Source organism: Artemia franciscana, chromosome 21 (genome assembly GCF_032884065.1).
Source record: "Artemia franciscana chromosome 21, ASM3288406v1, whole genome shotgun sequence".
Taxonomy (NCBI): domain Eukaryota; kingdom Metazoa; phylum Arthropoda; class Branchiopoda; order Anostraca; family Artemiidae; genus Artemia; species Artemia franciscana.
In genome coordinates, this window is record NC_088883.1 from 20,133,564 (window position 1) to 20,154,068 (window position 20,505).

At 36.3% G+C, this 20,505-nt stretch overlaps 1 protein-coding gene across 1 annotated transcript in view; it reads left to right on the forward strand.

Annotated features, from left to right (window-relative positions):
- LOC136040951 (replication factor C subunit 1-like) overlaps window positions 1-14,280 on the forward strand; it is a 77,860-nt gene extending 63,580 nt beyond the window's left edge. Inside the window, 5 exon segments of the mRNA XM_065725401.1 lie at window positions 3,161-3,306; window positions 8,245-8,402; window positions 8,405-8,457; window positions 10,881-11,081; window positions 14,064-14,280. Coding sequence (XP_065581473.1) covers window positions 3,161-3,306; window positions 8,245-8,402; window positions 8,405-8,457; window positions 10,881-11,081; window positions 14,064-14,177 — 672 coding nt within the window. The 3' untranslated portion in view covers window positions 14,178-14,280.
- The last annotated feature ends 6,225 nt before the right edge of the window (window positions 14,281-20,505 follow it).

Here is a 20,505-nt window from a genome sequence, read left to right on the forward strand (position 1 = left end):
CCACGCGGAATGACTTACATTGCAAAACACTAAAATATTTATATTGTTTTCTAGCAATAATGTTGTTGATTATATTCAGGAGCGTATTTCTAGTTTTACGAGGTGTATTTAATCACTTGTAGGGCATTTATTTTGATGTATTATGAGGTTTTACCAACCGAGTATTGCTGTCTCGTTTTCAGACCCTAAAATCAGAGCACTGCATACTAGTTTGTAGAAACAGAATATGAGCGAAACGTTCTGTAAAAGTAATACAAGAGCCCTGCTACAGCAACTACGACAGTGCCCCTAAGGTCTTGAAATTACCCGTTCTGTTCGGTCAAAGATATAATCTAGTTTTGAAATCTGAAACAGTGAAACGAGAAGTACCTGTCTGTACTTAAATTGTGTTAAAAGACTTACCAGGCATCACAACTGAAATCTGAAAAATTGAAACGAGAAGTACCTGCCTGTACTCCCACCTTCTGTACCGATCAATAGACTTACCTGGCATCACAACCAAAATCTGAAAAAGTGAAGCGAGAAGTACCTGCCTGTACTCCCACCTTCTCTACCGATCAATAGACTTACCAGGCATTACAGCTGGAATCTGAAACAGTGAAACGAGAAGTACCTGCCTGTACTCCCACCTTCTCTACCGATCAATAGACTTACCAGGCATTACAGCTGGTGAAGCGAGAAGTACCTGCCTGTACTCCCACCTTCTCTACCGATCAATAGACTTACCAGGCATTACAGCTGGAATCTGAAACAGTGAAACGAGAAGTACCTGTCTGTACTCCCACCTTCTGTACCGATCAATAGGCTTACCAGGCATCACAACAAACAACGACCCATTAAATGCCGGGTGCCCGAAAAGTGTTATCATTTTTCCCAGTTGTTTCATTTAGACGGAATTATAAAAACAGTAAATTAAGCAATACTATTGGGAATAAGTATTATTTCTTTATTGGATTATCTTAATTGGCAATTACAAACCTTGATGATATCACAACAAAATAATATCGCCTAAAAGGGACTAAAATTAATGTCTATGCAATTGACCTATCTTGCCAATTTATTTTATCTCATCCTTCTACTTTTGAATTTTGTCGGTATAGATCTTGTGACCGCAATAGCTGTTCCAAGTTGCAGCTCTAAAAGAAAGGTGCCATCTGAGACGCTGCCAAAATAACGCTGGCTCTAATTCTATCAACAAGCCAATAATAATTGTACACTTGAAAGATGGGACAATAGAGTGTATTGGTTTGATTGTTCAGTAGCATTGTAGTGATGTCATTTATACGTATTTTTGGCAATAATATTTTGTCATAATATCCCCATGTGCATTTTTGGGTGATGTTATTTTTCCCACATAATTGCCATTCACTAATGAACGTGAATCAAGAATAGGAGAGGAGAATTTTGGCTTTTCAAAATTCGTGGCCCAACAGCATACTGAGCATTCACTGGTCACAGAACACGTCAAACCAGTCCACATGTTAAATGACGGAACAACCTCTAGTGATCGACATCATCAAAGTTTTCGGGGGAAATATTTGGGACATATCCTCTGTATGGACGGCCATAGACTCTCAAAAGCCGGTCATTAGGAACTCATAGTTGGGGGAAAACCTAGGAATACACAGTGCCAGGCCTATGAGAGGGATCTAAACAACCTGTGTACCAGCCTTAAACCAAAAAGGGTGGATATCATCGCAGCAGAAAACTCTTAGGGTGGCTGGCAGCCCCTCCCTACTGCACTGGGTGTTTCTGAAGGTACCCATGAGCCAGAGGTCTAAGCTAATGGAAATAACATGATTCAATGAAGAACTAAATAACTTTGTATCCATTAATATTGATTTATGTGCTGCTTTTATCGAGCCGTCTTAATGAAAAACTTTTTATACTTAATATTTTTGTCTGTCATTGTCAAATTATTGAAAAACTGGTCTACAGACATATTAGTCATGTAGATCTCAGCTAATACCACACGCAAGTAAGTAAACAACCTAGTTATCTTAAAAGAGTGGTGGTAATTGTCTAGGTAATAGAGAATAAAACTTACCTTATCCGTGATCTGCATCCAGGATCTGTCTTGTGGTAAAAAATGCAAATTTCCATATTTCTGTAGATAGGAGCCTGAAACTTCTACAGTAGGTTCTCTGATACACTGAATCTGATGGTGTGATTTCGTTAAGATCTTATGACTTTTAGGGTGTGTTTCTCCCTACTTTCTATAATAAAGCAATTTTTTTCAGGCTCGTAACTTTTGATGGGTAAGATTAAACTTGATGAAACTTATGTATCTAAAATGCGATTCTTTTGATGTAACTGTTGGTGCCAAAATTCTGTTTTGTAGAGTTTTCGTTACTATTGAGCCGGGTCGCTCCTTACTACAGTTCAATACCACGAACTGTATGATTTTGACAATGTTTTCCAGTGTTCAAATTATTCTTGTAATTTTTTTTTTTTTTTTTTTTTTTTTTTTTTTTTTTTTTTTTTTTTTTTTTTTTTTTGTTCAAATGGTGCTCAATACTGTATAATAATTGCGCTTATTCAATAAGTCAATGCTAACACCGTCGCAATACCAGGCCGCTTGAGGGCTGAGGCAAATAGCTGCGTATGCCTCGTCATCCATTACAATAAGCTGTATTAATGCAGTAATTTATATTGAACGTAGTGCTAGATAACGTATTTTGCCTGTTCCAAACCACAAACAAAAAGTACGTGAAACAAATGTATATTTGCCCTATCTTACGGTGTTTAAAAGAAGAGTAAGAAGAGTGTGGTATCCGGCTGGCTTTTGGGTATGTATGTTGATGTTAACGCACAAGTACCAAATTGATTAGTACCTTAAAATTATTTGTTGGACGTCTTTATTTATACATTTTGTTTGTGTTTTAAACACCAAAAGAAACCCCTATTGGTGGCATGACAGTTAAAATCCAAATAGCTTGTGCAAGCACATCCTGTCAGAGATCATTAATAAGCTTATGTATTAATTATTGCGTCTACTGCCGGATCATACCAAAATATATTTTAAGAAATGTTGCTCTTTTGATAGAAACTGGGTAATTTTGTGATTAAGGTCACTGGTTTTTGTTGTATCGCAAGGGGTTAAATCTAACGGAACTTACACTGATCAAGTTGTTTTTTGTTGTTTTTTTTTTTTTTTCAGGCGATTTATTCAAGTGTAATACCTGGCGATCTAATGGAAGGACATTTTGTTGGTCAAATAGGATTCCCACAGTGGCTTGGAAAAAATTCAACCACTAACAAAAATGATAGATTGCTCCAACATCTTCAAATGCATATGCGACTAAGGTCAGTTCTCCTATCATATAGATGGTAAAATCTGGGCCAGTTTATTTGCAGTAAATCAAAATGCTTAAGTGACATTTTCTGTACAATTGAAAATTATAATCAGTGTTTTCACACCTCTCGATTTATCTGGATACCTTTCAACTTTTTGGAAAATCTCCCGACTGAAATTTTCTCCCGATTTCTGTTGAATTGAGCTCTGTCCAACTTGAAATTTCTGATCTTTCGCGATCGTTTGGCAAAATGCAAGTCTTTGTTGCCCGTAAAAGGGGGATTTCAAAGACGCTGGCCGCGTTTGATTCACGGAAGTCAACTGCGGACCCTAGTTAATGACCTAGTCGGCAGCTTGTCCCCTGAGAGACCATTGTTGTGTTTGAAAAAGGGTTGATTTGATTTAATTCTCAGATCATAACTTCATCTGATCTGATCAGTCAGCTCTGACAGTTCATTTCCACTGGATAGTTTGTGTACAATAAGATGCGGCTTACCTTACATGACAGAATTTTTTTTTTTTTTTTAGGGCAAGTAACAAGTTTACTGGAACTGGACAATTATACATCCCTGCATGTGAGCAACCCAAGAATTAGGCTACTGAACTGTCCTCGGGAGTAGGTGGCTTTTCTGCTTCTATGATCTGTTTCTTTACCAAAATAACATGTTTTAACTTGAAACCAATTCTTAACTTGTTGCTAGTTCAAGGATTCTATAGTACAAATTTGAATACACTATTCTTACGGGTCTTATGGATACCTGGTATTCCCCAGACTAATAGGCTAGCCTAAATCAAAATAACGATTTCGAGTGTCGGTGAAATCGGCTTCACAATATAGGAGGATGGATTTTAAGATGTAGGCCGAAGCCAGCCATACCAAATCTGTTTTCAAAGTGCCGGTATGTCCAAATTTTATGTCACGGTGTTCAAACTGTATTAAAATTGTGTTATATTTGCTATTCAAAGTGTGTTATTTTGTTCTGTTTTGGGGAGATCGGAAATCTAGAAAAACGGTTAGAATGAAGGGATTGGCGTATCAGGGATCCGATCAAACTGACTTATATTGGGAATCCGGAATATTGAGTCATGTGTAAATTTGGAACGGGTGATCGGATTCGAGTGAAACTTAATAATTGAACAGACGACATGTCCCTGGTGATCTCTTTCATGTCCGGACCGGATCCAACAAATATTGGGGGGGGGGGGGGGGTTACGTGACCGGCTTGGACTGGAGAGATCGGAATGTAACTTTATGGGAATAAAAAACAGATGCTCTGGATAGAACCATTTTCAGAACTGGATTGGCTCTGGGCACTGCGTGGGGAGTTTGAGGTAGACCCCAGAAGTTCTGGGAGGTGAAGACTGGACTTAAGACTCTCACAAATATTTCTTATTCTACTTTGTTCTGTCTCTCTATTACGGACATTTTTACCACCAATACAACTGGTATGTGATACATAACAGCTGTTGAAAACCTCCTGATTTTTTCCCCGCCTTAACAAAACTTTCGATAATCTCCCAACTATTTTGGGGTCGTTACTGATTTTCAGAAAAAAAAAAAGCGGAAGCGCGTTTATAAGCCATCTTCTGAAATTCAACGCATTTGGTCAACTGGTCCAACCCGTTTCGGTCTCCTTGTTCTTCATGCTCAAGGATACTTACAAGTTATTACTTCTTTTAAAATATTTTGGTTATTTTGATCTCCTTGATCTTTATGCTCAAGGATACTTCAACTCTCACTTGCTCTCTTCTTACTTGCTGAGCTGTTTGTGAATTGTAGATTCTAATGCGAAAAAATAGGGTATCAAGACACGATTAGAACCGTATGATACACAGTTAAACAACCTAAGGTTCACTCGTCCGCAGAACGTATCCCTGATTTTTTTTTTTCTCTCTCTCTCTGAAGTTCTTTATTGTGAAATTACCAAGCTCATATTTAAATTGGATTAGTCGGAATATCGTCTTTTCTTTTTATTTGCCTTTTCTTTTCTTTTTTGATTTTTTTTTTTTCTAAACGTTTTCGCAAGTTGTAGCCTCAATAGAAAGTGTTTCCATAAATTTCACGAAAATAGTTAAATAATTGTCAAATTCAAAACGTTTGTTCATACAAATTTTTTTTCCTGGTACTTTTCTGTTATAGCGCCTATGTATATAGAAGCTAAGTAGAACCAATTTTTTCATTAGTTTTGATTCCAGGGAGCTGTACAAATGGACTTGATAAAGTCGTTTCCCCCAGATCCGTCCATATGGGGGGCTAAAGGGAGAGGAATCAACAACTAGGTATGACTAGAAAAAATAGCCATTCTTTATGGGTTTTACTGTGCCTTAAAATCACAATTAATTGTTAAAAAACACAACTATACTATGTTTGTTTTTTGCAACGATTTTTTAGTACCTAAAATTGATCCCGATTGTTGAAAAATCAACAATCGTGTAATGTTTTACTTTTTCCAATCGTTTATTATTGTATTTTCAAAAACGTGTAATTTTCCGCCCAGGCATTCATTGTGGACTCTGTCGCCGCTTTAAAAGAAAACGTTAAAATATGCGAGTAGTCCTTGATGTCATAAAACTGGTTTCTCTGGGTGCACTCGGAGATAATTACCTTAGCCTGAGTGAGATAAACTGCTATGTATATAGATTGGGTTAGGTATTTAATATAATGCGTTCTTGGAGGCCTGTTTTCCATAATCCTCTGTTGTAGTTACTAAATTATCATATTTTCGTTTATTTTATTATGATTAACCTAACTTCACTTCTTGAATGTGGTCACTATAATACATAAATACCTTAAATGGAAACTACCCAATTAGACAGATTCGGAATTCCTACAAAGGTAAGTGAAAGGATAAATGGAAAATATGTAATCTGGATTATATTTTTGCAGATTAGGGGGGTGGAGGAAAGTATTTGGACAGCTTGAAGTAAGAAAACAATTCTTACTTCATAATATGCAGAACAATTGTAGTTAACACATTTTGCATGAAGACCCACTATGCTTTACAACCCCCCCCCCCCCCACTACCCATCCTTAATTGGCAAATATATAGCCCAAATTGGTTAATAAAGTAGTTTATTTTCATCATATATTGTGGTATTTTTTTATGAACGACCGTCAGAGAAACAAGTTTTGATCTCTACTTTCCTATATACATAGGCGCTATAACAGACAAGTACCTTTTTTTTACCATGATGATGCATGTGTCCAAATGGGCTTGTGTCATGTGAGAAAAGTGACCATGATGTTTGAACATTCAATAAAATATGGATTCTATTGGTCTACCCCTAAAATAGTACCAAATAAAGGCAAAGTAATTTAGCTGTTTCCATTTCGCTACCACTTCAGTCCTAGGCCATATATAAAAAGTTATTCATGGCTTATCAATTGTTATAATGAATGGTTGAATTAATGATTTCTAAAACAATTAAATGCCAACTTTGGTGAAAGTGGCACAGTGGCACAGAGTGTGGAATCTATGCTTAAAATTGTTTATTTTCTTTTTTTTTCCGTATTATAATATTCAACTTCAAAGCCCTTGATAAGTTTACTCAGAAATCCTTGAATAAGCAGTGTTCTAGGAGCCTGCTTTGACCCTCCAAATAGACATCTTAAATGGTGACAAAACAATCGCAAGCTACAAGAACTGCAGAGTATTTATACTTTTAAACTTGGGGGTGAGAGAAAGGGGGGATACCCTAGGGTCCTGCTTTTGGCATTCAAATTATACAGACCAACGCATCTTTATACTGTTTGAATTTGATACCTGATTAAAGCACCAAGTGACCATGTGGAAAAAAAAATCCCCCTAAATCAGTTTTTTTGGTTTAGTGAATTTATAACCGTTTTCCATTTAGAACATGTCCATTTTCAAAACACTTTGACAGTTTTTTCGGATTAAAATAGCCATAACTTACCCAAGTTTCCTCTCTCTCTCTCTCTCTCCTCTCTCTCTCTCTCTCTCTCCTCTCTCTCTCTCTCTCCTCTCTCTCTCTCTCTCTCCTCTCTCTCTCTCTCTCTCTCTCTCTCTCTCTCTCTCTCTCTCTCTCTCTCTTTCTGTGGAAAATTTGACTCTCTTTTGAAAGGGAATCCGATTCTGCTTCTTGACTTTTGCCTATTCTTCCCATTAAAGGAACTAAGCAAAGCTTCTAAGAAGTACTAAAAAAAAAAAAAGTAATGAGGTGCTTTTTCCCGTCAATCCTTCAAATAAATGAGTTTAGTGCTTTTAAATAAATTTAAGTAGCTAATATTTTACTCGTTTATCAATATATTAGAAGTGGGATACGAAAAAGAAAATAAATCCATAAAGGAAACTGGCCAAGAAAGTACGCGGGGATAAGGGGCGGTGACGGCTTCAAGATGCCTATCCACAACCTGTGCATGCCCTATCATTGTTACTCTTTAATGACTTTCTAGGGAAGGTCAAATAAAGAAGATCACGTCCTATTGGATTCATAAATCAGTTACGGTTTATGTCTAAATAAGTTTCAGATCAGATCTTAAATTTTTGTCGGAAAATTAGTAACTTGTAGCTTCAATGTTTCCGGGTGAACTATTGACGTTGAAACAATATGTTTGTTTTATGTATAACCACGGAGTATTTAACGGAGAGAGCATAATGAATACTACAGAGGACGCCTGCGTTTTTAAATTCTTTAAATTTAAGATGTCGGTCGAATTTATCAGGTAATGTTTTTTCCTGAATTCAGGCTTTTAAAAATGCTGGCTGCTTGCCTCCTGCCTAACAAGTGATATTCATGCTTTGATGATGTGTACACTTTTCTTCCAAAACGAGGATGGGACTTTGAGGTGCTCAGGGTCTTGTAGTGGCACAGTGGGTTTAACCTTAGCCTGGTAATACGAAACCCAAGGTTTGAACTCAGCCTCAACATACTGAAATATAAAAAATTCAAATTTAACGCGTTTTTTAGTTGTTGTCATTTCTTTTTAGAATCTCTGGTAGCAAAAGAGCAGTGAATTTGGACTACATTCAGTATATAAGGGACGCAGTCACTAGGCCTCTGATAAAAGAGGGTACAGATGGTGTAGAAAAGTCAGTTGAAGCTATGACATCATATGATTTGATTCGAGAAGATTTGGGTGATATTTTATCTTGACAACCTGGCCTGGAAGGAAAGATCCTATGAGCCAAGTGGAAGCTAAGGTTAGAAAATTATCAGTTGTTAGACTTTTAGAAAGAAGAAGGCTATGATTTGGATATACTCTAGGGACCTTTGGACACAGTGCTCACTTGTTTTTTTACTGTTTGTACTCCCCATCTCCCCTCAATACTTCTCGATTTTACTCTTCAATACTTCTCGAGTTTCCATTATATAATTTAATATTAATGTGGCATAACAGAATGTTATATGTTACTCAATATTGTTTAAGGTTTATGTACATTGTTGAACTTTCTTATGTTATTTTCTACTCTCCTACGCAAGGCCGTATCCCGCGTTGGGTGGGGGGGATTTTTGTCCGACTAGCAAAAACGTAACAAAAATCTATATGAAAAAAATTTGCATATTTTTTTATTGTAGCCCTCCCCCCCCAAAAAAAAACAAAAAGAAGAAAAATCTTGGATACGGCCTTGCTCCTATAGTTTTAATGTATCAACGAAAGGCAACACTTTTGCTACTATTCTATAGTCGAAAGTTGGCTATCCTTCTGGTGAATTGCATTTTTGAAATTAGAGTAAATTTTTTTTTAGATTGAAAATAGGATTAATATTAGCTGAAAATTGTTGAAAAAAAGACAATATCCCTTTCTTGTCCTTTTGGTGCAAACTATATCTGATTGTCGCAAAAACGTTTTTCTGAGGGAACATATAAATATATATATATATATAAATATAAATTGACAGCAATACCTAGCTTTTGTTCTTTATTTAGATGTTCTATATTTGTCCTTTGCAAAAAATGATAATATCTACTAACAATTGTTTATCCAGATTTTTGTTTACGGGGGACAGAAAAAAGCTTTAAAAACGCGCCAAAAATTAGTTTATATGCTTTTATTTACGTTTCTATGAGCTTGAAATTTTTTGAAGGAAGAGGGTCAAATTCGACCACCCCTGGATACGGGCTTGTCTCCTAATACTGCTTACATTTCATTGTAGTGCCGAACCAATTTACACCGACACAACTGCGTACTAATTCCTCCGTCCTAACCGACTCAAAGCTTCACTCTTGAATGTACCTCCTATGAAGTTGCTGTTTCCTTTAAATCCTTTCTCACGACCTTTTCCCGTCCCATTGGAGGATGTCCTTCTCTGTCATGGAAAAGGCAAAGCATCCATATCATGGATGCTTTGGCAAAGCATCCATATCATGGATGCTTTGGCAAAGCACTCCATACCAAAGGCAAAGCACTCCATATCATGGAGTAGCAAAGCAACCATGCTACTTAGCAGTTTTTAAATTTGTTGGTAGATTTTGTCCGAAAATACCATTTTTAAAACATAAAAATACTTTTTGCTCAAATAAAAGCTGTTAAAACACATGTTGTGCTGCTAAAATGTCTGCTAAAGTGCTGCTGCTTAGTTGCTTTCAAATCAATTTTGACTATTACAAAGGGCAATAGCCCTTCCGGTTTCTAATCAAATAAGTCGTTTTCAAAGTTTCTATGACAACTCCTTCGATACTTAGTGCCCTGGCCTAAAACAAAAAAAAAATACATTGCGCCCACATCGCTCTTTACTTAGGCAGCGCTATTGCGCTGCCTATGATATGCTAAGACAAACAAAAAGGCAATTCTGAATTACGTTTCCTGCGGCTTTTCTTTCTTTCTTAACAATTTGATGGCGCTATTTTTGCTGTTGCGTTCTGACAGGCATAACAGACCGATTTATTAGTAAAAGTATGTGTTATTTGCTGCACACATTATATGTGTGCATATAATGTGTCAATACAGAGGGGAGCTCAAAATCTAGGAAGATACCCCTCCCTGGCTCATCCATTGAGGTGCTTGAATAGGAGAACTAGCATCCAAGAGTCTTATGATTAACGAGCATACAATATTTCTCTGACTCAAACTCACTTTGCGTCAGAGAAATATCAAAGCTGATTCAACATGCGTTTAAGTTATCAATTGCTAAAAAGTGCTATGATTAGCAACTTAAAATCCTTAATTTGTAAAACTGGCCCTCTCATCTTAATATTTCTTTCGTTGAAGCCCTAAAAGGGGGAATCGGAGCATAGTTTTTGTTCACAATTTATTATTTGATACACGATCCTTCCAAATCTTGGTTCTCATTGTCTAGCAACCTCTCTTTTTTCTTTTTTTTTGTTATCGGGAAAAATTGTAGGTCTGTGTTCATTTATCAAAGTGTTCAGGGATTTCTCTAACCCAAGAAAAACGAACGAAAAAAGAGAAAAACACGGAAGGTAAAAGAACAGCTTCTTTTATACATATTGCAATAAACATTGTAAGCTGTTTAGGAAAAAAGAGTGGAAAAAAGGGAAAAGAATATAAAAAGTAAAAAGATAAAATAGTCAATAAAGTATATAAGTAGTAAGAAAAACGAAAGAAAAAAGAGAAAAACACGGAAGGTGAAAGAACAGCTTATTTTTTATTTCTCTAACCCAGGTGAAATCTGCATTCACTCGGACCTTTAATAAAGAGGGACATCTTACCCCCTATGCTGATATGAAAATGTCTAAAGTCAGAGGAGGTGGTGGCTTCGCCACTGCAGGGCTAGATGAGGAAGACATGACTGCTGAAGAAGAAGAAGCTCTTTTAGAAGAAGATGAAGATGAGGATGATCTGAAAAAAGATGCTATGATCAAGGTTTTTATTTTCCCTTATTTGGTTTTTTTGCGTAATGTCCAATAAGTACCAGAAGATTTTGTTTCACTCTTTCTTATGTAGTGGTACTGATTTGGTTTTTAACGTTTTAACGTTTGAAGTTTTTGCTTTTAACATTTTTACCAGTATTTTAGTACGTGGATTTTTAGAAAAACTCTAGTATAGCAGTTAGTTAGGCAAATGTAAATCTCAAAAATAAGACCAGTAAATTGTATATATTTTTTATTATATATCTATATCTATCTATAAATATAAAAATAAATTGTTTGTTTGTGTGTTGACTGAAGTCATGTTTGTGTGTCGACTGACGTCATTATAAGGATTGGGCATTATTCCGTCATGAAGTTGTTTGTCGACTGACGTCATGTTTGTCGACTGACGAAATTACAGACCGGGACACAGAGAACATAAATGACGACCGGGACACTCAAAGAGAAATTACAGACTGGGACCCCGGGACACAAATAATGACCGGGGCACAGGGAATATAAATGACGACCGGGACACACGTAATGTTCGATTAGCAATCACCATCAACAAAGCTCATGGGCAATCATTAGAATAATGAGGTATAGATCTGAATGCGGATTGTTTTCCCATGGACAGTTATATGTTGCATGTTCAAGAGTCGGTAAACCTGACAATCTATTGATATGCACAAACAATGGGACAGCGAAGAATGCTGTATATTTGCAAGTTTTACGTAGTTAAGAACATATATATATCTATCTATATTCACAGGTTGGACACAGGGACACAACTACAATGGCGCGTAACGACTTATGCGCGCAAGATGATTGGGGGGCGCGAAGCGCCCCCACCAACTACCAACAGCTAGTATATAAAAATAAGTTGTATGTTTGTTTGTTTGTACGCATATGACGTCATTATAAATATATAAGGCTTTGTATATAACGTCATTATAAGTATATAAGGAGGCGATTCAAGGAGAAATTTTAGTATAAATCCTACAATGGCAGAAGAAACAGCCAAGAAAGCTGCTCAAAGAGTTAATGCCAAAAGGCTCTCGGCTAAAAGAGAAAGTAACAAAAGAAAGCATGCCGAGGAATCACAAGAACAATGTGAAAACAGGCTTGCGGCTCAAAGAGAAATTACCGAAAAAAAATCATGCCGAGGTATCACAAGAACAGCGTGAAAACAGGCTTGCGGCTCAAAGAGATAATGCCAAAAGTAAGCGTGCCGAGGAATCAGGTACAGTCCAGTCGATGATTATAGCTTGAGTAGATGTGTTGTGCCTCAGGAAAAGTTAAACTTCCTCAACTGGCTGCACCACCAGAGCCATTGAAGACTTTGCTTACTGGAACTACGTCAGAATCTAAGCGTTTTTTTATTAAACATCAGAAAATATAACTCATGTTTCCAAATGACGTCGTTTGGTGCCCAAATTGAAAATCAGAATCAATACACCGGGACACAGGGAATATAAATGACGACCGGGACACTCAAAGAGAAATTACAGACCGGGACACAAATGACGACCGGGACACAGGGAATATAAATGACGACCGGGACAAAGGGACACAACTACAACGGGGACGCGGGGGGGGCACAGGGGGGATATATAAATGACGACGAGGACACAGGGAATATTCGATTATCAATCACCATCAGCAAAGCTCAAGGGCAATCTTTAGAAAAATGTGGTTTAGATCTGAATACGGACTGTTTTTCCCATGGACAATTATGTGTTGCATGTTCAAGAGTCGGTAAACCTGACATTTTATTTATATGCACGGACAATGGGACAGCGAAGAATATTGTATGTTCGCAAGTTTTACGTAGTTAAAAACATGTATCTATATCTATCTATATTTACAGGTGGGGCACAGGGACACAACTACAATGGCGCGTAACGACTTACGCGCGCAGGGGGGCTATGGGGGGCTTAGGGCGAAGTGCCACACCAACAGCTAGTAAAATATATATTTGCATATGCTCAATAAAGCCTAGTATAGTGTTAATTTATTAAAGAGAACTTTCACAAATGAAACTAACCCCAGGTTACAGTCTGGAGAACCTCCAATTTAAAAACTTCACGCTCAAAACATGCAAAAAATAAAAGACCAATAAATTAGAAAAATTCAGTGACCTTAGAGTTCAAAAGAATTAGAGGAAAATAACTTGGAAAAACAAATTTTGGGCCCATATTTTTCAAATGTACTAAAGATTATAAAGAACTTCAAAAGTTTTTTTTTTTCTTTTACTAATCTAAGATTTTATATTATAATTTCAGTTTTTCCTTTATCCAGCTGATTGAAGATGATCATCGTATCCCTATGATTTTTTTACAGTTTTTTAAGGTTATTTGTTACTTTTTGATTTTGTCCTTTTTTGTATTTCACTTTTTTGGATCAAAATCACGCAAGGGTTTCAAGCTTTTACTTTCAAGAGCCAAAATTGGCCTGTATAAAATTTTGGAATAAATAAAAATGGAATAAATTATACAGAATAGTGAATTCAAAAATAACTCTTCTGTTAGATGATATGATCTTAGCTAACATCGTGAATACAGTGTCTACTGGCTACTGCTGCAATCTATTGTTTTTAAACCTGTTTTATTTCTTTAGGTGAAAATTGCATAAGTGATATTTCTTTCGGTGAAAATTGCAAATTTAATTCCATTTAAACTTGCTCTCTATCAAATCTCCTCCCACACACACACATCTTGCTGTCAAATTTATTTGGGGAAAACGCAAGAATATTTCACTTTTTTGGACCAAAATCATGCAAGGGTTTCATTTTTTATCTTTCAAGAGCCAAAATTGGCTAGTATAAAATTTTGGAATAAATAAAAAGGGTAAAAACTGAACGGAATAGTGAATTCAAAACTAACCAGAATTCAGATAAAACTCTTCGTTTAGATGATATGATCTTAGCTACTAGCACAGTGTCAACTAGCTACTGCTGCAATATATTGTCTTTAAGCCTGTTTTATTTCTTTAGGTGAAAAGTAAGCCACGAAGCAAAAAAACTGAAGGCGATTCGACAAGCAAAGGCAAAGGCAAGGTAACTCAGGGTGGTAATAAACCTGCAAGAGGAAGAGGAAGAGGAAAATAAGATAAATAAACGCATGTAACTTTTTGGATCTGTGGATTTATTGATAAATTGTATTTTAAGTTTTTCACCAATTTGTCTAATTAAAAATTTCGAATTTCAAAAATGTCAAAATGTAGGGAAGCGATGCAGTATTTGATAATGGTTAAATAAACTGGCCGCAAGACCCACTGTACAAGAGGTTTAGTGGCAACATGTTAAAAAATCTGAAGACTGCAATTAGATTTAAACTTCTTTTCCCCTGGTTAGGTGATCAATATTTTCACAAACACCTACTGGGCAGGGTGGGGGGGTCTGACGTATGAAACAAATTGTTATAAGAATAACTTATATTTTCCCAGATGGTTACAAAGTATGCCTTTTCTAAATTGTTGGTTTTCTAGAGGGGGTGACCTCTCCCCTTCGAGGGCCCTTTCAAGCTGGTTTTGCCATGATTGTTTATTACCAAGTTATTCCAGAGTAGCGCATTCGGATCTCAATTTAACTGAGACTGCAAAATAAAGAATTAAGATAGCTTATGAAATTAGTTTATTACTGGTTTATCTTAATGCTTTAATCGTCAGGTAGTGAAATGTCCTGGACGTTATTTTTTGTTTCCCGTTTCACTTGTGTATGAGCATGCGCTGGAGTATGAAAGATGTGTTTAAGTTCATTTTACTGTAGACTTCTGTAAAAAAGAAAGTATACTACTACTGCTACTACTATTAACAACTCACCGCATCACCAAGCCGTCTGAGGCTAACAGAGCTACGCACGCTCTTCCTCTTTCCCAATCTGTTCAAAGCCTCCCTTTTTACATCCTCCAAGAAAGTTTCCATTTCCTTTAAATCTTACTTTATGACGTCCAACTACCCCAGACGAGGACTACCTTCTTTCCGTTTAGCCCTAGTTGGTTGGTCGAAAAGGACAATCTTCGGCAATCTATCATCCTTCATCAGCACAACGTGCCCCAGCAATTTCAACGTTTCTTTCGTTATAGTCCTAGAAAGCAGGATTGAGCCACATTCTTCATACAGTCATCTGTTTGACATACGGTAAGTAAGTTGGGTATCAAGATCAAACCCTAGGCAATTTCTCCAGAAAAAATCTAGCAAATCTCCATCCGCTTTTCGGACCGCTGTCTGTCATCACTGTAGCTTCTAGTTTTCTAATCTTGGTTGGCCGACTTATCTTCCTATTCTTCCAAGTCTTTTTTAACTGTGAAAAAAAAAACATCCCGAGCCTTGGCTATTCTACTTTTACTATCTTTACTGCTCCTACTGTCTTTACTAATAATGCTACCAAGGTAAGCGAAGCTGCCCACCTGATCAATATTTTCGTTACCCAAGGTCAACTTTTCATCTTCACTTATTCCTAACCTTAAGGACTTGGTCTTATTAACATTAATTTTGAAACCTATTCTAGCACCCTGAACTCGCAAAACCTCTAAAAGTTTATTCATTTGCTTTCATTTTCATCTAGGATGCTTAAAGCATCAGCATAATTTAAGTCCAGAAGAATTTTCCCTCCCCATTTGATTCTGTGGTTTCTTATTGACTTTTCTGTGCTCCTGGTGACAAGATCCATCAAAACCATCCATATTAAGTGGAATAGAACACAACCTTGCTTAATTGATGATTTAATACAAGACCAGCTGCTAACCTGATTTCCTACCTGAACCAAAGCAGTGTTATTCTCGTACATAGCACTGATCATTTTAATGTATTTGTCTGGTATACCATACACGGATTACCTGGCTTACCACACAAGGACAAGACATTTGCTAAATATCTTCTATCAGAAGAATCGAACGCTTGCTCATAATCTATACAACTGAGGACCAAAGGTGTTTGACAAGTAAGGCACTTTTCAATTATTAACCTACAAGTGAAAATTTGGTCTACACATCCTCCACCTTTTCTACCTTTATCCTTTACCTTTACCTCCACCTTTTCTAAAACCGCACTGCTCTTCTCTTACAACTTTGTCTACAACATCTCTTAGTCTAAAAAGTTTCATATTACTAAGCAGTTCGCTACCTAATTTTTTTCACCTTTTCTTATACAGTGGTTTAATTAAGGTTTTCCTAAAATCTTTAGGTACCTCCGCTTTTTCAAAAATCTTATTCATAATTTTCTACGGCTTTTCACCATAGTCACCATATTTAAGAAACTTATTTACCCCAGTATCAGCCCGTAGATCCTTATTTTTTTTCATCCTTTTAATACTGTTGCTAATTCTTTCTCACAAAACAATTCTTCCTTCATATCCAAGATATCACACATTTCTTCATTTTCCTATATATCTTTCCGCGCAAATCTATCTTGGTTTAGCAGATTTTCAAACTGTTCCGCCCACCTCTCTTTAACTTTTTCCTTATCACTAATTGTGGTCTCGTTCCTATCTTTAACTGGGATAAGTTCTGATTGACTACTTCCTCTAAATTTACTAACATACTAGTGCAACATTTTACTATTATGCTGTCTGCATCCTTCAGATCTTCGGTAATTGTATCCATGGCCTCTACTTCAAACCTCCTTTGTTCATATTTCAATTTTTTCTCCGCTTTCTTACATTCCTTTTGTTTTTATATGATCTATCACTCAGATAATTCTTGTAAACGCCCCTTCTCCTCTCTATTAAATACTCTAGTTTAGTATTCAACTGCTCCTGGAAGATTTATCTTTAATTCTCATCTTGGAGTCTACCAACATTATAACTTCCTGATAAGTAGTTACCATTTAGATATTTTATCTTTAAATTAACCCTAGACACTAGTAGATGATGATCTTCAGTACTTCAGTATTAGTATTGATCCTGTCAGTTTTCGTTTTACTATAACATAATTAATAAGGGTTGCTGTCTTACCCTCATGTGAATACCACGTTAATTTATGGACCATTTTATGAATAAACGCCGTATTGGTTATAACAAGATTAGTATACCTGTAAAATTGCAGAAGTCTTTAGCCATTAGGCTGCTGTTTTCTTTTCCTGCACCAAATTTATCTAGGCTAGGATATCATATATCCCTATTTCTACCCACCTGGTCATTAAAATATTCTAGTAAAAACATCATATTTCTACCTGGGTTTCTGTCTATTGGCTCCTGTGTAGTAACACAGTAAACTGTAAGTAAAATTAATCTATGGGGAGTCACTAGAATCTCTGTCAGTCGGTTCTACAGGAGATATTACTCTAACGGATACCGTGAACTTTTTAGTCATTAAATGAGCAATTAGTATTCCATTAGTAATACCTCCCCAGTCTAAACAAGACTTAACAGCTCCCATATTCATTAGGAGCCCTACTTCTTGTCTATATACCCCATCCTTCCTACCTGAGTAAACAAATCCCATATCACCTAATTTTATTCTTCCTACCCCTGAGATATGAGTTTCTGAAACTCCTAATAAGTCCAGTTTGAGTCATCTTCATTCGTCAGTTAAAATGTAACTACGATAGTCAATTTAACCTCATAAAATCCCAAGTTCCAATGTTCATGTTCTTTAAATCATTGAAATTATTTTGGCCTCAGAAAAAGTAATGATCCGTTATGCCGGTGCAGGATCACATATCTTATCAAGGCTACACCGAAGCACTTAGGCTGGTTTAGCAGGGTTGCAAACCCTAGTGATTTATCACTAGTTCTCATAATTTTTAAGTTGCCTAGTAATTTTCTTCTTGCTAGTGATTTATAGTGATTTTTGTTCTGAAGCCAGTGATATTTCCCAAATGTAGTGGTTTTTCACGATATAGCCCGCAGTTTTGAATTACCAAAGACGGAAAATCAATGTCTACATAAAACTGACAAAGCATTTAGTTTTTCTATAATCTACTGTCATCAGCTCGAAGTTCACTATTCAGCAAATAGGCCCATTATCTGGCACCGTTTTTTTTTTTTTTTTTTTTTTTTTTTTTTTTTTTTTTTTTTTTTTTTTTTTTTTTTTTTTTTTTCTCGGATAGACCAACACAATTTCTCAAGTCTGCACCGAAGTTCCTAAGCCGGCTTAGAACCGGACAGCGTTAAGTCCCTGGGACTTCCAGTAGGAATGGAGTTTCTTCACAATCTTGGGTCCACTCTTAACCACAACATAGTTTTCAGTACTTTACGATGCTCTTCTATCATCAAGAGACGAAATCCTGCACAGACAGTCTCAATAGTACAAAAAAACAAATTGGGAGATACAAATTTTCATAGAAGGTAAGTAAAACATTATTGAAACTATCTCCACCAAGATCATGAAGCTGTACGTCTTTCTAAGTTCCTTGCAACTCAAAGAATATAGTTGTAAAAGTGGCAGGTGACGGTCGGTCAGAATATTCTACGGGAGTCACCGGATCGAAATTCCGAGATAGGGATTTTATTCACCATAGTCAAAAAACCTAATAACTATGTCTTTGGGGACGACTTGCTCCCAAACAGTCCCTGTGGGAGGGGCTGCAAGTGTCAAACTTTGACCGTTGTTTACATATACTAATGGATATTGGGAAGTGTACAGACGTTTTCAGGGGGATTTTTTGGTTTGGGGGAGGGGAAGCTGACGGGGGGTTACGTGGGAGGATTTTTCCATGGAGGAATTTGTCAAGGGGGAAGAGAATTTCAATGAAGGGGGCGCAGGACTTTCTAGTATTATTTTTAAAAAAACAATGAAAAAATAAATATGAAAAGTTTTTTCAACTGAAAGTAAGGAGCAGCGTTAAAACTTAAAACGAACAGAAATTATTACGCATATGAGGGGTTCTCCTGTTCGTAATACCTCACTCTTCACGCTTAAGTATTTTTAGTAATTTCAACTATATATTCCATGACCTTTGTGATTCAGTGGTCATTCTTAAGCAATTAGGACAAAATTCAAGTTTCAGTGTAAAGAGCCAGGTATTCACGAGGCTCATTTACGTAATAAAACATACGAATATAGAAGTTTGTTACATAAGTTACGTATATATTTTTACTAATGATAGCGTTAGTAAAAAATTCAAAGTTCTAGTTGCCTTTTTAAGTAATCAAAAAATTAGAGAGCAACTTGGCCTCCTCCCTCGCTCCTTTTTCTCTCAAAATCTTCCGATTTAAACTGTGAGAAAGCCATTTAGCCAAAAACAATTAATATACAAATTTGTTTTAATTATTTATGTGCGGAGAGCAAAAATCAAAACATGCAATAATTCAAAAACATTCAGAAATTAAATATAAAAAAACAAGTTTTTAACTGAAAGTAAGGAGCGACATTAAAACTTAAAACGAACAACTTACTCCGTATATGAAAGAGGCTTTTACTCCTCTACGCCCCACTCTTTACGCGAAAGTTTTTTACTGTTTTAAAAAGTAGAATTAAGAAAAATAATCAAACTTTAGCGTAAAGAGCGGGGCGTAGAGGAGGAAAAGCCCCTTTCATATACGGAGCAATTTCTGTTCGGTTGAAGTTTTAATGTCGCTCCTTACTTTCAGTTAAAAAACTGAAAACACTTTTTTTTTTCTATTTAATAGCGTAAAGAGGGAGGTGTTAAGGTGTAGTAGTTTCTTATTTTAATCTAATGCAAGCTTAACAGGAAGTATTACGGTAATTTACATTTGGTTAAATGGATTTTATTATGTTAATTTCTATTCGTTTCCTTTTACACCATACCTTTATCATTATTTTAATGTCTAACAGAAATGATATATCTTAAGATATAGTTTTACAATTAGCACCGTCAGAGAACAGTTTTGATATGGGTCAGACTTCAGATGCCACCTGGGAAACCACCTGTCCCCCAAAATAGTATGTTCTGACCTGTCAGATCACTTTCCCATCTATCTCTCCCTACCAGCTACTCAACCGTCTAGAACTAATACCCCTATGTATAATAGAATATATAATACTGTGAATATGAACAGGTTCACGGATCGTTTGAAATCCTTCGACTGGTCCAAGGTTTTGGATTGTCAGGATGTTAATTCAGCCACAAATGGTTTTACACGGGGACTGAGTGATCTTATCAGTTCAACCTTTCCAGTTCGTAAATCAAACCGAAAAACTATCCATATACGCCCCTGGATGTGTAATAGCCTGATAATCTCTTCATACAAATTCATATAAATAATTTTGTGGTTTTTTAAAGTTTTTTTCCCCCTCCTTTTCCTTCTACCCGATAAGATAACCCCTTTCCTGTTTTGTTCAGCATAATAGAACGGTCCGGCAGCTTTGTCTTAGGGATATTTGGCATTTCAATCCCCCAAAATTATTCAATTGGCCTTTTATGCTTTAAAATTAAATATTGCTTTAAAATCAATCAAAAGGCATTGTGTTTATGGTTGGAAATAAGACACCTCAGTAATTTATCGAGACCGACTGGGGGTAGTAAATTGAATC